Source organism: Lutzomyia longipalpis, chromosome 1 (assembly GCF_024334085.1).
Source record: "Lutzomyia longipalpis isolate SR_M1_2022 chromosome 1, ASM2433408v1".
Lineage (NCBI taxonomy): Eukaryota > Metazoa > Arthropoda > Insecta > Diptera > Psychodidae > Lutzomyia > Lutzomyia longipalpis.
Genome location: NC_074707.1, coordinates 36,630,816 through 36,649,105, shown reverse-complemented (window position 1 = coordinate 36,649,105; position 18,290 = coordinate 36,630,816). Strand labels below are relative to the sequence as shown.

Genomic DNA, 18,290 nt, shown 5'->3' with positions numbered 1-18,290 from the left:
TTTTGGCATTAACTTTTGAATTAAAATAACAATTTTGAGTATCATTCTCATTATTATTTTAACTCTTTTTCATTCATTTGGGTTGTATTAATAACAAACCCAATGAGAGAAAGATAAATATAAGACTCATTCATTTTAATAGGCGTATCATTAAGCAAATTCACAAAGAAATCGACGCGTCTTAATTTCCAGATTATCCAATTCCCTTTTGAATTTTACCAATTCATTCTGCTTTTTTGTCGTCGTTTTTTTCTTTATTCTCCGCACCTGCTTCTTAAGTTTCGATTTCATTTGAAGCTCAAACTTTTCAATTTATTTAATCGATTTTCTTTTAATTCTTCAACAGGCATGGATCTCTGAGTTTTCGCAATTCCGAGGAAGTTGGTGATGCTTCATCGTGGCATCGTCAAACACGCGGAATTACCACCAGAGAGCGCCGCAGTTTGCAGCCCTCTGACGTTGGACGCTCACGAAGGGAAACCCCAGTTTGTGTGATTAACTACAATTCCGTTCGGCACTTGCTGATTGGTTGCAATGAACCGAATGTTATCGAAGTACGACCGACGTGCAGTGAAGATGGGGAAGAAAGTGAGTTTTTCTTTATTATAACTTTTGCGCCATCTATTGGCTAAATCAAATCAATTACAATTACTGTTGCAGTGTACATGTGCCACGGATCATGGACGGAGAACTCAACCACATTCATTGTGGCTAAGCATGTGGGAACGGCGCATGGTGTTTGTATTACGTACAAACCAATAGAGGGCACTGTGGCGAAATTCTTTGTAGGTGAATCCTGCTACCGATCTAACATCATATCTTCAGTTGGGGTTAGCTTAGATCGACATCTAGTGGCAAATTTGACTGTTTATGGTGAGAATATTAGCTTAATCTTAAGTTTAATTTTTCTTTTTCTTTCGATACCTGATGAAATAGCTAAATATTCACGAATTTTAGCAAAAAGTATACAACAAAAAAGTCTTCTAACTAAATCCAGATAATTTTAAATGATTTTAATTCATTTTAAGACACGCAAATCAACCAAATTCAAACACAAAAGGATTAACAATTTTTTTCTTGTCTTTTTAACAGACAAATCCAATATGCTGGACAGAGAAAGCAAATGTTCTGACACAAATTCCTCGAGTCTACCCACAAGCCATTGGATCCTCATTTGGGCCATTGCGGCTGTGTCAATTGTTGCCATTAGTTCCCGAAGCTGACTCCTCCACGTGGATCCTTAGAGGCATCCCATAGGAGGCTAAAGAAAAGTCCCTCAACTCCAAAAAAAAACAGAAAAATGTAAACGACGAGACCTCCGGGTCTCCTTTTAAAGTGTAGTGTACATATTTTTACAGAGGATAAAAAAAGAGACACTATTATTGAAGAAAAAAAAAGGTAATCAACCAATATATTTGAAAATTACATGAGATGATAAAATTTAAAAAGAAAAAAAAATGATGAGAAAAAAAGAAGGTGAAAACCGATATGATATCGAGGTGATACTAGATTATTTTTGCTAACTGTACAGAATCATGTAAGAGAAAAAAATGAGAAGAAATTGATTTTTAAAATAGATACAACAATAAAAATTTAAAGGAATTTTTCGATGACTAACGACTGTATAAAGTGACGGTGTAGATGATATAAAATAGATTGTTTTTCAAATTTTATTTTGAATTCTAGAAAAAAAAGAATTAATTTTCAGGCACCTTTCAGCACCCTTTGGGCGAAACTTATTACAAAAGAACCTTTTCCCCTTCTTTTCCACACATGGCCTGCAAAAAATATTCTTAAGAGACAATTTAATGGAAATGTGATGTTTGTAAATACTAAAAAAAATAAATAAAATAAAATAAATTAGCCTGTCGCAGAATTTTCAGTAAAAATGGGCCGCAAATTGTGAAGAATGTGTGGAAAGAAAAATGTAAAAAGAAATCCATTCAAAACGCTAAAGAACTAATTCAGAGCATTTTTTTAATCGATATCGTGATTCTCGAAGAAGAATTTGTATACGGAATGTCGCCAATTAATTTTTAAAGTATTTTATTTTTCTTACAATTCTCCTTCTTTTCGCCCAATTAAATAAATAAAAAAAGAACTTTGCCGGTTGGAGAGAACCAACCAAATAACACCAACCTGTGTAGTTATTTAAATTAAAAAAAAGAAATGAATGAATTAAATAGATTGGAAAATAAAGAAAATATTAACCCATACAGGAATCTGTGATTTTAAGGTGTATAAAAAATGTAAAACTGACTTTAAAGACAAGATTTATTGATTACACAAAGATAAATCGAAGTAAAAAAGCATTTTGGTGGACAGAATGTGAAAAAATAGAGAGGTTTTAATGAAATTCTAAAAAATATTAAAAGAAACTTTATCAGTTCATAGAAAAACCAGATGGAATTGAAAATATTAGGGTTATTCACTTTGGACTGTAAGTAATTGAGTAATGTTCATTATATATCAATGATTTTTTTTAAATTTATTTTTTAAATAAAAAGCTGGTAAAGACTTTTTAAAATTAAAATAATGTCTTAACTTTAATTTTATAATGAAAATTTGTACAAACTTTTGCCATTTGACAAAAGTTAGTTATGGCAAGCAGAGCAAGCATGATCTATCAACCATAACCTGTCCAAATATAAATTAATGTCAAAGAATTAAAAATAGTTCCTCAAACTAAATTTTTTGTATATGAAAAGTGAGATTTGATAATTTATGTCAAATAATGGTTTGTCTGTCAACTGTTAGATAATTGCTGTCAAATTACATAAAAAATCCATTCAAAGCTCAATTTAAAAGTAATAAATTTTTATCTTCTTTACATAGATTCTAAGCAGAATTGCTGGGAATTTTTTCTAATAAATTATTCAAAGTTTTTACATTTTTCTTAAGTTGACAAATACATCGTCAAACGTCAAGTGATTAAAAATTGCATTTATTTTAATAATATTTCTGACTCATTTCCATACGCGAAGCATTTAAATAAAAATTCAAATTGTATTAAGAGTTCCTTAAAAATGTACTTATTTACAACTTTTTTTAACATTTCTTACGCAACTACTACAACTCAATAATGAATAACCCTAATATTTAAATATTAAATCCTAAAATACAAAATTATACGAAAAAAAAAGAGAAACTAAGAATTGATCTGTTAAAAGTAAATGTTCTCTATCACCAATAAAATATTCAAACGGAATCATTCAAATTTTTTGAATGTTTATCGTGAAAAAAAATCATCATTAATTCTACTTTTTCTTCCGAAAAAACAAACAAACAAATTTCTTCGTGTTGTAAAATTACATAATACAAAAATAGAAATTTGGGAGGAAAGGCAGAAGAATTTCCTCAGAAACTTGCGAGGAAAAAATAATCCTGAATTGTTAAAGAGGAGAAAAAGTAAATAAAAAGAAGTTACTAAATGAGGAATTCAATAGAGAAAAATGAATAAAATAGAATTATTAAGAAATGTTTGTAATAAAAAAATAATGAAGGAAGAACTGAAGAAATTTCTCATTCACAAAAAAAGTAAATTCAGAAGCCCCAAAAAATGAAATAAAATGAAACTCAAATTTATACACAAAAAAAGAAGAAAAATATATAAAAGAAATTCACCAAATTTTTGTATTAAGTGTTATCAAAGTGCAGTGTATTCAATTTTTGTCTTGCCTTCGAAACGGAAACGAATATAGAAAAAGAAAGAGATATTAAATTACCTTATATTGCATATTTAAACACAAGAAGAATTACATTGAGATGAAAATAAAGGGTAAATGGGCGTGAGGAAATGTGTATGAAAAGAAATGAAAAAAAGTTAAATGGAATGAAGAATATTTGATGTTTTTTTTACCAATTCATCAATGGAAAGTAAAATAGACACAAAAAGGAACCACAAATTTTGCCCAAAACTACAAAATAAACGCTATAGCCTCGACATAATAGAGGAAAAATGGTTATAGAGAGGAAAGGAGAAAGTTTGTAAATATAGGAGAAAATGAAGTGAGGAGTAGCTGCTGGTTGGAAAAGGGATTTCCAATATGAGGATCACATCTAATTTATTCCTCCGTATTTTACAGACACAAATTTTCATTTAGCAAATTATAAAAAAAAAAATAAATATTTTCCGTGAAATGTAATATGAGATGGGAGTGTTGTAAATATCATCAATTACATTGCAGATGCAAAACCACAAGTGTATAAAATAATTGAATAATTGAAGAGAAAAAATGTGTAAACTATAAAAATTGAAACAACTTTGTTTTATTTATATTTCCTCCCTTTCGTCTGTTGGGTTGCTCCTTTGGTTATTGAAAGGAGTTTTCAAGGATTCTTGATCAGCACTCGTTAATGCTTTTGAAATTTTAGTTTTTATTGCGGATTTTTTTAGATCGAAGAAATGTTGTAAAAGGAATCTGTTCAAGGTAAGTTGATAAATTAATTCTAAAGTAATAATAATTTTTCGGGTTTTCCGTCGATTAAATGGGAATTTTCACCCAGAAAAATCCGGAAAATTCTTATTGTCTCTATACGTTGGAAAATCACTTCTTTTTAATTCTAAACTTTCATTTAATTTCTCAAAAAAAAAAGTTTATTAATCAATTTCTAAACATTTTTCAAAATGTTTCCTAAAAATTATCATTTAGAGGAATCATCAGGGATGATGGCAACCCCTTTATCAATAAAATTAATAAAAATAAATAAAATAAAACTTTCATTGAACACTTTTGAAGTATTTTCGCGAAAACATGAAAAACTAAACATCTACGAAATCAAATCATCTACGAAACGTAAAAAGCCTAAATTCGTGCTCATACCAAGTTTGAACTCGATCCGACGACGTTGAGTTTTAGAGTGGACACAGAAGCTGTGCTATTCTTTTCTTTGAAAGAATCACAGCTAAAAGGTTCAGCAGAACAAAAGAAACCAGAAAAAATCAACAGGGGATGAAAAATACAATATTATGCAATTTTTTCATTTTTTTTTCAAACTCTCCAGAAACTGATAACGATCCACTCACTCATATATTCTTAATTTCTGATCAATTTATAGTAAAAAAAAAGTTCATGACGAAATTCTTTTATCAAAGAATCTATTCATTCATTGATTTATTCTGATTAGAACTTCTACGCAAACACTACTACATACTATAGAGTGGCGCATAAGTTAATGCATGATTTAAGGCTGCTTTACATGCAAAATCATGCATTAACTTATGCGCCACCTAGTACAATCCCAAAATTACTTAAAAAACAAACAAACTACTAAATGGCCCATTCAATGAGTCTATTCATGCAAAATGTGTAAAAATAAAAGTATTATGAATTCAACGAAATTAACTTCCTTTTCTTGGCACATTCTGTAAATGGTCTAATAAGATGTGAGATTCTCACGCTCGCGTGTCACGGCAACGATGAGGTGTGCTCTGAAAAAAATAGTTTGTAGCGAAGTTTGTCAAAGTTTGTTAAAGGATATTAATTTGGAGGTAAATATGAAATTTAATAAACATAGTTTGTATTTGGAGATTATTGGTTGTAAAATGTTTGTAAATTCAGGGAAAAATACAAAAAAGTACAAGCTTTAACAAACATTTTACAAATTTTTGCAAACATATTTAAATAAATTTGGAAGAACAAACTTTTTACAAACATTACAAATATGTTTGTATGCTGGTTTGTTCATAAAATCAAACGTTAACAAACTTTTTTGATAAAGTTTGTTAAAAGGTTTGTTGTTTTAGTACATTAACAAGCTTAAACAAACAATTTTGAAATAGTTTGTTGAAGGTTTGTTATTTGGATACATTTTAATTAGAAATAGAAAAGGGGGACGCCGTTTAAAAAAAAAGTGCAAAAAGCAGAAAAAATGGAGGCTTTATGGAGAATCCCCAACTTTATGACTTGTGCGTGCAGTTTGGGGTTTTTGAGGCAGATAAATCATATTGAATGGTAAGTTATTTAAAGATAACCTCAATCGTTTATGATATCATTCTCGAATTAATCATCCTTTTTATTTACAGATAATAGAATAAGTATGGAACTTCTGGAGGAATTCCTAGAGAGCGACATCAGTGTGATTTTCATCCACGCAACCATAACAGTGATTTTTTTTCGCGAATGGAGGAAGGAGCAGGTCGCCCATAATCACCAGGAAGCTCCACATTATCCCAAACACTTGTAAACCTAAAAGTTAATAAATTTTGATGATTCTTATTTAAAAGAATGTCTCTTATTTTAAAAGTAACAAAATATAACAAAAAAACTTGTAATAGTTTGTAAGGAGGGCTACGCAGATTTTCATACAAATGTTTACAAACAATAACAAACTTCTACAAACTTGGATATTATTTTTGTCAATAACAAACTTGGAGATTAAAAAGTAATCTCCTTTGACAAAAAAGGGCTTTGACTCCTTTTCACTTCCATGTTTGTTAAAAAATGTATGGGAATTACAAACTTTGACAAACTCAAATACAAACTTTTTTTTTCAGAGTGGTGATAATTTTGGCGTGAATGCACAGATAAATTGGATGTTTTTCCTATTTGTGTGGTGAAAATTATGAAAATGCGTGAATCATACATTCCTAAATATAGAGAATTTCTCAAAAAAATCCACTTCGAGAAGCTTCGAGGCTCTTCGATATGCCACAAAATCATCACAAAAAGATCGTATAAATGTTGCCTCTTCAGCGGCGGATGAGGCAGTAATTCGAACGAGTGGGACAAGTGAAGAAGAAATCGTGAGATTGTGAAGTTTTTCTTTTGGTGGAAAAGTTCTGAAAAGTTAATTTAAAAAAAAATGTCTCGCTTCTCACCGTGGTTTTATGATTTTGACGACTTCTACGACAACTGGACATCGAGATTCTCTGATCCAAACTTCGGGATTAGCTTCCATCCACGTGAATTGAGATCTGCCAGGACATTGCCACGTCTCCTGAGGACTCCATCGGGCTACACACGCAACTGGTCTCTGTCCACAGCCACTGATCGCAGCAAGGATGACGCCAAGCAGCCTGTGCTGAATGAGAAGGATGGCTTCCAGGTGTGCCTCGATGTGCAGCACTTTAGCCCCAATGAAATCACCGTGAAAACCGTCGACAACTACATCGTAGTCGAAGGAAAGCACGAAGAGCGTGAAGATGATCATGGACTCGTCTCCAGGCAATTTGTCCGGCGCTACGCCCTTCCCAAGGGCTTCAACATGAGCGACGTTGTGTCCACGCTCTCATCAGACGGTGTTCTCACCATCAAAGCACCACCAGTTAACAAGTCCGTTGAGAATAAGGAAAAGGTCATCCAGATCCAAATTACCGGCCCAGCCCATCTCACGGTCAAGGACGACACCAAAACTGAGGAGAAGCCCGAAAAGGCAGAGTGCTAAAGAAAGCTTCATTCTCTTCATTCGCCTCATTACTTCTCTACTCTCATAAAGCCCCTTAAATTAACCCAAAAAGAATTTCTTCTTAAACTTTTTGTACTGATGGAATAAAAATATAAAAAATTTTTTTTCAAATTTTCACTCCGACTTTCAGTCTCTCTGTAAAAAGCATTTTCTTTCGCCATCAAATCCGCGTGTTTATACAACGAGGAATTCAAAAATAGACACTTTCACAGCATTTCTCACTGTGGCAGCGACATGACGGGAAAATCCGCGTGGGATGCTACAGAGGTGAAAAATCTTCCAGAAGCATTTCATTCGTAAATCAACGAGGTCATAAAGAAAATCAAGTCAGTGGGGAAAGTTACATAAGAATTTTCATTCTTTCACTCATTCTAAATAAACTGTGGCAGAAATATTTTATAATGTTTTAACATAAGAAAATTCCTTATGCAATTTTAGAGGCAACAGAGAGAAATTAAGGAAAAATCATTTCCAAAAACAGAAATACCAAAATTTTATCAACGGCGTTTTAACAAAAATGCAAAAATATCTTTAATTTTTTTTTGCAAGTTATCTCAAAGTTCTCAAATTATTAAAAATGTTCAAAACATTGAGATAAGAAAAATAAGATAAAATAATATGTATTTCCGCTACCAGAAAACATATGAATTCGCAAAATTCCCCCTCTAAAATTAATTTTATTAGGAAATGCAAAAAATTTCCAAAATGAATCAACCAAAAAGATATTGTTATCGGGGTTTTGGGAATTTTTCTTAAATAGGTTTCAAATTATAAAATCTTTTCAGTTTGGTTTCAAAGTTCTATGTGCTTACAAGTCTTACAAGTCCTAATTACAGCTCTAAAGATTTAATTAAATTCTTCAGTGTTCTCAGTGATTGTTTGGGATTTGAGTAATTTCTGTAATATGGCAATGAAAACACATTTCAGTGGACTCTTAGTGATTTTCTGCCTCATCTATCCCAACAAAGGATTGCTTCAAGATGTTTCCTGTGACAAAGCATTGAGCAATTCAATCAAGTGCACGTTCACGAATTTAAATGACGACGAAATAAGATTTAAAGTTCCAACAAAAAACTTTGAATCCGTAACATTCAAGAACTGCAATCTGACAAAGTTCCCAAAAACGTTATTCAAAACTTTTCCTAAAATCACGAAGGTGGATCTATCCACGTCCCACGTGCACCAACTCAACGGGAATAAAACACTAAATGGTGCAAAAACATTGAAGATTCTGGATTTATCACGGAACAGCCTTGAAGAAATTGAAGATTTTGTGTTCAGCGAAGGAAAAGAGTTGGTAGAGCTTCATTTGTCGAGAAATAAAATAATTTCTGTGAGACCTAATGCCTTTGCAGGGCTAGAGAAGCTTGAGCTTCTGGACTTGTCGTTTAACGACATTAAAATTCTTACGGAAGAAGTATTTTCAGGATTAACCAAACTCCAATTTATCTATGTGAATAACAATGATCTAAAAAACTTAACGTTCGACCTTCGTGAATTGAAAGATTTAACAGAATTTGATATTAGTAACAATAAATACATCGATGTAAATGGATGGTTAACGGACCTACCTTCACACATCAAACCCAAACTGTCATTTAATTACTCGTACTGTAATGAAGATAAAACAATTTTAAAGACCTGGGTATGGTATTTGTATTTAATAGCATTCGTTCCTTATTTGAAATGCTTTTAGCTTTATATATTAAGATTTCGCTTTTCTTTAACAGGGCACTAATATAAAAACATATATTGTAAAGCACAGTAAAGTCATTGACGTGTATACCTATATGAATGTACGGTGGGAAACCTTGGATATATCTGAGAATCTACTGAGAGACATTACGAACATTACAAAGATTCAAACTCTACAAAATCTTGATCTGTCTGAAAATCCCCTCTCGCCGCTGAACGTTTCCACATTTAGCCTTTTGGATGATCTTCGTACACTCAATCTACGTTCAACTGGAATCTCTCTGGATCAGAACTATTTTGCAGCACAAAAGAAATTAACTTTCTTGGATATTTCCGGAAATGGTCTGACCTCTCTCGATCTAAGGGACTTAAAGTCTCTCTCAAGTCTTCAGACACTTTACTTACACGAGAACAATTTTACTGAATTGGAGTACATTGAGGATATAAAGACGATCCTGCCGAACTTAACCACCATCTCCCTCTTCAAGAACAACTTCAGCTGCTCCTACAATATTTTAATGCACGAATTGTTTGAAAACCTAAAGATAAAAGTTTATGATGGCACCAAAGTCATCGAAAAAGAGGACATAACTAGAATGAGAGTCAATTGCAGTGAAATGAGTCAATTACGGCCTAAGAACCTGGAACAAGCTATTTTTTTCAAACAAATCACTAATTATTTAGGAAACTCCTTCCAACAGCAATTAGTCAAAAGTAACCGGAATATCATGAACAACTTGCAAATTGAAAGATCTAAAGAAACTAAAATCGTATCGAAGAATATTACAGATTTGATGCAATATCAAAATAAAATAGAGGAAAATCTAATATCCAAAATTATTTCCATGGATAAGTATTTTTCTACTCAGTTATCAACACTCACAAACATAATTTGGAAAAATCAATCACGTTTAGAAATGAAAATGGAAAAACAATTGTTGAATTTTGGCCATCAGTTCACAGAGAATATTAATGATCTTAAAAATATTACACAAAGAGAAGGATTTAATATTAATCAAAATACTGAACGTCTAAACAAAAAGGTTGAAGAGTTAATGTCGGAAATTGAATCCGTTAAAATGAAATATGAAGAGTCAAAAAGTGTAATGAATTTTATTAGAGATTTTGTTAATGTCACTAAAGAATTATTTTAGTCAGTTTTCAGAGTTTAATTGATTAAATCTTAACCATAATCATTTTATTATACTTATAATATTATACTATTGAACATATTCTTACCTATAATCCGTTTAAGATCATGTGAATCTCTTGGATATAATAAACTATCATTCTAATCGATTCTATACCTACATCTTGTTTATTTCTGAAATTGACTGAATAAGACCTCCTTTTTCTAACTACAAGTTGTTATTTTAGAAAGGTATTACATCAAAACTGTCAGAATTAGAAGAGACTATGAATAAACGATTAGTGATGGAGTTGTATAAAAATTCAAAAGGTTTAATCAGTTTTTTGAAAGATTTTGTTATTATAATAAAAGAACTACATAATATAGCCAAGCTCTAGAGTTTCATTCCTCAATTTAACTGATTAGCTATAATCATTTTTATTCCCATATATTTTCATTTTATGCTTACTTGCTTGAAAAAAAAAACAGTTTTTTGCGATATATCAACAGGAACAGGAAAACATGCAACAGGAAAACATAATTTGTGTAAATGATATGAATTTTCTTTATCTTTTGGTATATTTACGCTTTTATACATGCTATAATGTTTCCGAAATAAAAAAAATTGTATGTAAAACACTTTTATTTACAAAATTTAAACTATGGGTATTTGGTTATAGTTCATGTGAGGTCAGGATTGGGAACGGAAATTCTTGGATAACGCTTACTCGCGTGTTAGCTGTGATTCGACGCACAAGGACTATTTTCCTCGAAGTTTGTTCACCTCTAATCTTCAAAAGTCTATAACTATAAATTCACACACAATTTCTTATTAAAAATTTTTTATAACATACCGGATTTAATAATATATTAAAATTATTATGCATTTCCTATGCAATAAATTCCAGACAGCATTACATGTTATTCATGAAATTCCTTATCAGATGAATTCGCAAAAATGATCTAAGAATAATTTTAGTAAAAAAAACCCAAAATAAAACCACTATAAACTGATACGTTGTTATCAGAGTTGGTGTAAAATTGGTATTAAAAAAATTTCTCACTGAAGATTCTTTTTAGTTTTCTCCCAGAGTTCTCTGTGCCAACAAGTCCAAATAAAAATTATTTCAGTTGCAATATAAGGCTTAAGAAAGCTCTTCAGTGCTTTTTTTTGTAAATGTTGTGATTTCTAATCATGGCAATGAAATTGCAACTTATTGTTAGTGCAATAATAGTGGTTGTTTGTCTCATCTATCCCAACAAAGGATTACTTCAAGATGTTTCCTGTGACAAAAGATTGAGCAATTCAATCAAGTGCACGTTCACGAATTTAAATGACGACGAAATAAGATTTAAAGTTCCAACAAAAAACTTTGAATCCGTAACATTCAAGAACTGCAATCTGACAAAGTTCCCAACAACGTTATTCTCAACTTTTCCTAAAATCACGAAGGTGGATCTATCCACGTCCCACGTGCGCCAACTCAACGGGAATAAAACACTAAATGGTGCAAAAAATCTGAAGATTCTGGATTTATCACGAAACGATCTTAAAGAAATTGAAGATTTTGTATTCAGCGAAGGAAAAGAGTTAAAGGAGCTGCACTTGTCGAGAAATAAAATAATTTCTGTGGGGCTGAATGCCTTTGCAGGGCTAAATAAGCTTGAACTTCTCGACTTGTCTTTTAACGCCATTGAAATTCTTGAGAAAAAAGTATTTTCAGGATTAAAAAAACTTAAATTCATCTATGTGAATAATAATGCTCTGAAAAAATTAACGTTCAACTTTATTTATTTTATGGATTTAACGGAATTGGATATAAGTTACAATAAAGATCTTCAATTTTCTGGATTATTTCCTAAAGTTCCACCGCACATTAAACCCAAACTGACACTTAATATATCGTACTGTTGCGAAAATACAAAGAGTTTTAAAATCTGGGTATGTTATTTATACATTGAAGACATTTTTGTACAAATTTTATCTATTTTACTACTATTTCAATTCATAGTAATGTTTTTCTTTGTCTTTTTCTTTTAACAGCAAAACAGTATTAAAAAATATATCGGAAAATACAATAAATTCAGTGAGATGATTATAAAATCCGATGTACATATCGAAACTATGGACTTTTCTGGGAATCTTCTGAGCAATCTTAAGAACATTACTAACACTCGAACTCTACGAAACCTTGATCTCTCTGAGAACCCTCTCTCACCACTGCATTTCTCCACATTTAGCCTTTTGGATGATCTTCGAACACTAAATCTACGCTCAACAGGAATCAGTCTAGATCAGAATTACTTTAAAGCTCAAAAGAAATTAACCTTCCTGGATATTTCAGCAAATGGACTGACCTCTCTCAATCTCAAGAACTTAAAATCACTCTCAAATCTTCAGACACTCTACCTGCATGAGAATAAACTGATAGAGTTGGAGAACGTTGAGGATATAAAGACAATCTTGCCGAGTTTAACCACCATCTCCCTTTATAAGAACGATTTCGGCTGCTCCTACAACATTTTAATGCACGAATTGTTTGAAAACTTAAAGATAAAAGTTTATGATGGTACCGATATGATTAAAAAAGAGGATATAGACAAAATGAGAGTCAATTGCAGTGAAATGAGACAATTAAGGCCTAAGAACCTGGAACAAGCTGTCTTTTTTAAACAAATTACTAATTATTTGAACATGAACTTTCAAGATCAATTAACCAAAAGTACCCAGAATCTTATGAACGATTTGGAAATTGAAAAATCTAAAACAAATGAAGTCATTTCGAATGCTATCAATGATTTCATGAAACAGCAAAACGAAAAGGAAACAGATTTAAAGGCACAAATTAGTTGTGATTGTAAAAAATTAGTGAAGGACGTGAATGACCACACTGATCAAGTGTCTGTTCTCAAAAACATAACTTCGACTATTACGGCAAAACAGTCAAAATTAGAAAAAGATATAGATGATAGATTCTTGAAATTTGACAAAAATACCTGTAATCTTGAAAATAAATTACAAACAGAAACATCTAAAGTTAATCAAAATATTGAAAATCTAAACAAAATGACTGAAGACCTGAAGTTGGAAGTTAATTCTGTTAAAATTTTGTATGGAAAATCAAAAAAATTAATGGATATTTTGACTAAATTACTTAATATCTTAAAGGATCTATATTAGTCCTCAATTTAAGCGATTAACTATAATCACTTAATTTTTTGTGCTTACTTCCTTTAAAAAATATATTTTTTATTTACTACATATCTCATACGCAATGTAACAGGAAAAAACAATTTGAATATAAGTGAGTACATATACCCAGGCATATACATACAATATATATACTAAAATTATATGCATTTCCTATGCCATAAATTCCAAACAGCATAACATGTATTCATGAATTCCCTTATCATATGAATTCGCAAAAATTCTCTAAAACTTATTTTAGTACAAAAAAAACCCCAAAAAACCACTATAAACTGATATGTTGTTATAGGCCAGTAGAATTAGCGGAAAATGACCCCAAACTTTTAAATAAATTCGGCCTAGCCAAATTTTGCACCATTTGATTCATAAAAATATAAGAAATTTTTTAATATTTGCCTGCATGCTCTAAAACTTATGCTCATTTCAGAAAATGCGTTTGAAAAATTTTTCATACATTTTTCCATAGAAGCCATCGAAGCCATTGAACGAACATGCGACGTCGCTGAATTTCGTGTTCCGAAAAAGTATGATTTGACAGTTGAGAATTTTCGAGTAAATATTTTCATTTTTGTGGGGATTTTTTTTTGTGAAATAATGTGTGTTTACTTATTATTTCTGCATTATCTCATGTAGGAAGTACTTTTTTTAATCCTCGTTATAATTTGTTGAGTGGAAATTGTAAAAACTATAGTATTTTATGTGGTTTGTGGGGTTTGTGTGAGCAATTTCTTGGAACCCCCCAGTGACGTCACTTGTTCGTTCAATGGCTTTGATGGCTTCTATGGGAAAATGTATGGGAATATTTAAACGCATTTTCTGAAAGGAGCATAAGTTTTAGAGCACTCCAGTAAGTATAAAAAGGTTTCTTATAATTCTCTGAATCGAATAGTGCAAAATTTGGTTAGTCCCGATTTATTTGTAGGTAATTTTACATCTCAGCTGGCCTATTATCGGGGTTTATGGAATTTGTCTTAAAAAATTTCTCATTGAAGAATATTTTTAGTTTGCTCTCAGAGTTCTCTGTGCCAACAAGTCCAAATTAAAATTATGCCAATTGTAATATTAGGCTTTAAATAAAGCTCTTCAGTGCTTTTTTTTTTAAATTTCTAATCATGGCAATGAAATTACAAGTTATTGTTAGTGCAATCATAGTGGTTGTTTGCCTGATCTATCCCAACCAAGGATTACTTCAGGATGTTTCCTGTGACAAAGCATTGAGCGATTCAATCAATTGTGTCTTTACGAACTTAAAAAGTAACGAAATAAATTTCAAAGGCTCTACAAAAAACTTTGAATCTCTAACATTCAAGAACTGCAACTTAACAAAGTTTCCAACAACTTTATTCAAAACTTTTACTAAACTGACAAGGATGGACTTATCCATGTCCCAAGTCCGCCAACTTAATGAAAAAGCAACACTAAATGGCGCAAAAAATCTCAAAATTTTGGATTTATCACAGAACAATCTTGAAAAAATTGAAGATTTTGTGTTCAGCGAAGGAAAAGAGTTGATGGAGCTTCACCTGTCACGAAATAAAATAATTTCTGTGGCTCTCAATGCTTTTTCTGGGCTCGATAAGCTTATACGTCTTGACTTGTCGTTTAACGCACTAAAAATGCTGCAGGGAGAAGTATTCTCAGGATTGACGACACTCAAATTCATCTATTTGAACGATAACCGTCTAGAAAACTTTATATTTGACTTACGTGATATGAAAAATTTTACGGAATTCAATATCAGTCACAAATTATCTACGGTAGCTCCCTATATCAAACACAAAAACAGAGTTAAAAAATCCTTGACTTACATTTCAGCACCTTATAGAGGCTCGGTATGTATCATAGAAAAAATAGCATATTTTGTTTTTTTTTTTAATTTCATTGTTTCCAACACTTATTCTTTGCAAATTTCTTTTAACAGGATAATAGCCCAAAAAGGATTATTGAAAGCCACAATAAATTCAGTATGATTAGTGTTGAGGCCGATGTAGGAATCAAAACCATGGACTTTTCTAGGAATCTACTGAGAGATCTTGAGGACATCACAAAGATTCAAACTCTACAAAATCTGTATCTGTCTGAGAACCCACTTTCACCACTGCAACTCTCCACATTTACCTTCTTGGATGATCTTCAAACACTACATCTACGTTCAACAGGAATCTCTCTGGATGACAACTACTTTACAACACAAAAGAAATTAAATTTCTTGGATATTTCAGCAAATGGACTGACCTCTCTTGATCTAAGGAACTTAAAATCACTCACAAATCTTCAAACACTCTACCTGCATGAGAACAATTTAACGAAGCTGGAAAACGTTGAGGATATAAATACGATCTTACCAAGCTTATCTACTATCACCCTATTCAAGAACAATTTCGGCTGCTTCTACAACATCTTAATGCACGAATTACTTGTAAATTTAAAAATAGAAATATACGATGGTTTCAAAATCATCGAAAAACAAGAGGATTTAAATAATATGAGAGTCAACTGCAATGAAATTAATCAATTAGGACCTAGGAATCTGGAACAAGCTATGTTTTTTAAACAAATTACTAATTATTTGGATAAGTACTTTCAAGATCAATTAACCAAAAGTACCCAAAATATCTTAAACTACTTTCAAAATGAAAGGTCTAAAACAGATGAAATCATTTCGAAGGCTATCAATGATTTGATGGAACAACAAAATAAAACGGAAGGGAAATTTATATCCAAAATCAATGATTTGATGGAACAGCAAAACAAAACGGAAGAAAAATTAATATCCAAAATCTATTCAATGGAAAAGAAATTAGAAATAAAAATGGAAAATCAATTTTTAAACTGTAAAAACATTTCAAGCATTGTAAGTAAATCTATGGAGCAACAAAAAGTAGAAGAAAAAAAATTTTTGAACCAAATTAACTCCAATAATAATAAATACAAAGACATTCTAAATAAAGTTAAAGATCTTACTGGACAAGTGTCCTTTCTTAAAAACATGATTACAACAAATCAGACACGGCTAATAAAAATTATGGAAGATAAATTCTTGAACCTTGGTAATCAATATACTAAGAACATTTTTAATCTCACAAAAACCTTAGAAGCAGAAGGATCTAAAACCAGAACAGATGTGATTGCACATCAAAACAAAAAGGAACAAGATTTAATGATCCAAATTAATTCCAATGACAAAGAATACAAAGAATTAGTTAAAGAAGTGAAAAATCTTACTGATCAAGTGTCTTTTCTCAAAAATATAATTTCGACCATTTCGGCAAAACAGTCACAATTAGAAAAAAATATGAATGAACAATTTGTAATATATAATAAGAATTATGAGAATCTTGAAAAGATTTTGCAAACAGAAGTATCTAAGACCATTGAGAATACTAAAAACCAGAACAAAATGGCCGAAGATTTAATGTCAGAAATTAAATTTGTTAAAAAAATGTTTGAAGAGGAATTTCAGTTGCAGAATTCCGAAGAACCAAAGAGTACTTTGAATTTTATTGGGGATTTTTTTAATATCACAAGGGAACTATTTCAGGCATTTTTTGGAGTTTAACTGATTATCCACGTTCATTTTATTATTGCTCAATTTATGCTGTTTAATTTTGTAAAGGCAGTTTCTCTTGGCTAATATGGATAATTTAATCAATAAAAATATTAGATACCTACCTATTATTGCTTCTGAAATAAATAATTCTATATCTTAAATGTAAAAACCTATTTTTATATTATTTTCGACTCTGGTGATTAATTTAAAGCATTTATATTTTTTTCCCTTATTCGTTTTTTATTTAACCTCTGCAATGCGGAGGCCTTGGCACACCCTTAGAATGCGAAGGTGGGGTCGTTGAACGACCCCAAAAAGAAGGCCAATTTTCTCCCAAACTATACAACCTGGAGTTGTCGGGTTAGTGCCTATAGATTCCTTATATAGTCCTCTTGCACCCTGCACCACAAATTCGCTACCCTAAAACACTTAGAAGGACATATTAGGGAAAAACATTTTTCAATCGTTTTTCACAATTTCTTCTTGAGAAATTTGCCAAGAAACTGCAATTTTTTTTTAACTCTTCCCCACATTCCCCTCACTTCCCGCAACGTGATAAATGGCAATATTTCTCGAATATTCTTTATTGTTTTGCACATTTACATACTTCTAATTATGTTTTATGTTGTTTATGCTCTAAGAAATTTTCTGCAGCATGACCGTTACACCAATTTTTGAATTCCCTTCTTCTACATTTTTCTTAATAACTTTTCTTGTGGTGGTCGGATTGAGCTGAAATTTTTACACAACCTCCTCAGATAACCAAGGAACTTATTTCCAAAAGATGGGAACGCTATCTTTTATATTTATTGAGTTATAGCACGAAATATAGGGCTGGGGTCGTTCAACGACCCCGCTCCGCATTCCAAGGGTTAACTTTCAAATCATAATATGTTTTCCCTCCAAAATATTTAAAACATAGAAAAGAGACATGTTTCACTTGCAGAAGAGCGCGGGAAATTTAAAAATAAAAAAGCTCTTCTCATCCGTCAAACGCCATTAAAGCTCTGATGAAGCTTTATGTAGCTCGCACTTGAATGATATTTGAGAACTGTATATAGTAATTCATCGAATTGTGAAAATTTTTAATGTAACATTCTTAGATTTTTTTACTCAATTCTTTCATTCATTATTAATTGTAATTACCTTAGTTACTTTTTTTAATCTAAAAATCGATATAAAAATAATTATTTCTGCAAAAAAAAGACAATTATAACAGGTGATATCGTTCTCAACAAAAATCATTCAATGAACGCAAACTAAATTCACTCACAAGCCTAAGTCTGGCTCGAGCAACA

The 18,290-nt window shown here is 31.3% G+C and overlaps 4 protein-coding genes across 5 annotated transcripts in view; all 4 read left to right on the top strand.

The window, feature by feature from the left end:
* The window catches only part of LOC129787100 (uncharacterized), a 232,590-nt gene extending 228,331 nt beyond the window's left edge, over positions 1-4,259 (top strand). For both annotated transcript variants that reach the window (XM_055822417.1, XM_055822416.1), the window contains exons 12-14: positions 347-588; positions 661-873; positions 1,093-4,259. In XM_055822417.1, coding sequence (XP_055678392.1) covers positions 347-588; positions 661-873; positions 1,093-1,223 — 586 coding nt within the window. In that variant the 3' untranslated portion in view covers positions 1,224-4,259. The remainder of the gene's footprint in view (positions 1-346; positions 589-660; positions 874-1,092) is intronic.
* A 2,545-nt stretch (positions 4,260-6,804) lies between these two features.
* LOC129787096 (heat shock protein 27-like) lies at positions 6,805-7,524 on the top strand. Its single transcript, XM_055822410.1, has one exon. It carries the CDS (start codon positions 6,805-6,807, stop codon positions 7,384-7,386), a length of 582 nt encoding a protein of 193 aa, XP_055678385.1. The 3' UTR covers positions 7,387-7,524.
* Positions 7,525-8,190: 666 nt separating this feature from the next.
* On the top strand, positions 8,191-10,406 carry LOC129787095 (leucine-rich repeat-containing G-protein coupled receptor 5-like). Its single transcript, XM_055822409.1, has 2 exons — positions 8,191-9,052; positions 9,138-10,406. Exons 1-2 carry the CDS (start codon positions 8,312-8,314, stop codon positions 10,254-10,256), a joined length of 1,860 nt encoding a protein of 619 aa, XP_055678384.1. The 5' UTR covers positions 8,191-8,311; the 3' UTR covers positions 10,257-10,406.
* Positions 10,407-13,731: 3,325 nt separating this feature from the next.
* On the top strand, positions 13,732-17,161 carry LOC129787093 (repetitive organellar protein-like). Its single transcript, XM_055822408.1, has 2 exons — positions 13,732-15,274; positions 15,364-17,161. The coding sequence occupies exons 1-2, from the start codon at positions 14,555-14,557 to the stop codon at positions 16,999-17,001; spliced, it is 2,358 nt and encodes a 785-aa protein (XP_055678383.1). The 5' UTR covers positions 13,732-14,554; the 3' UTR covers positions 17,002-17,161.
* The last annotated feature ends 1,129 nt before the right edge of the window (positions 17,162-18,290 follow it).

What these genes read in the sequence shown, in the direction of transcription:
- LOC129787096 (XM_055822410.1), top strand. Translation starts at nt 6,805, where the DNA reads ATGTCTCGCTTCTCACCGTGGTTTTATGATTTTGACGACTTCTACGAC.
- LOC129787095 (XM_055822409.1), top strand. Translation starts at nt 8,312, where the DNA reads ATGGCAATGAAAACACATTTCAGTGGACTCTTAGTGATTTTCTGCCTC. An exon ending in AAACAATTTTAAAGACCTGG is followed by an intron (nt 9,053 to 9,137) that starts GTATGGTATTTG and finishes TTTCTTTAACAG; the next exon opens with GGCACTAATATAAAAACATA.
- LOC129787093 (XM_055822408.1), top strand. Translation starts at nt 14,555, where the DNA reads ATGGCAATGAAATTACAAGTTATTGTTAGTGCAATCATAGTGGTTGTT. An exon ending in CAGCACCTTATAGAGGCTCG is followed by an intron (nt 15,275 to 15,363) that starts GTATGTATCATA and finishes TTCTTTTAACAG; the next exon opens with GATAATAGCCCAAAAAGGAT.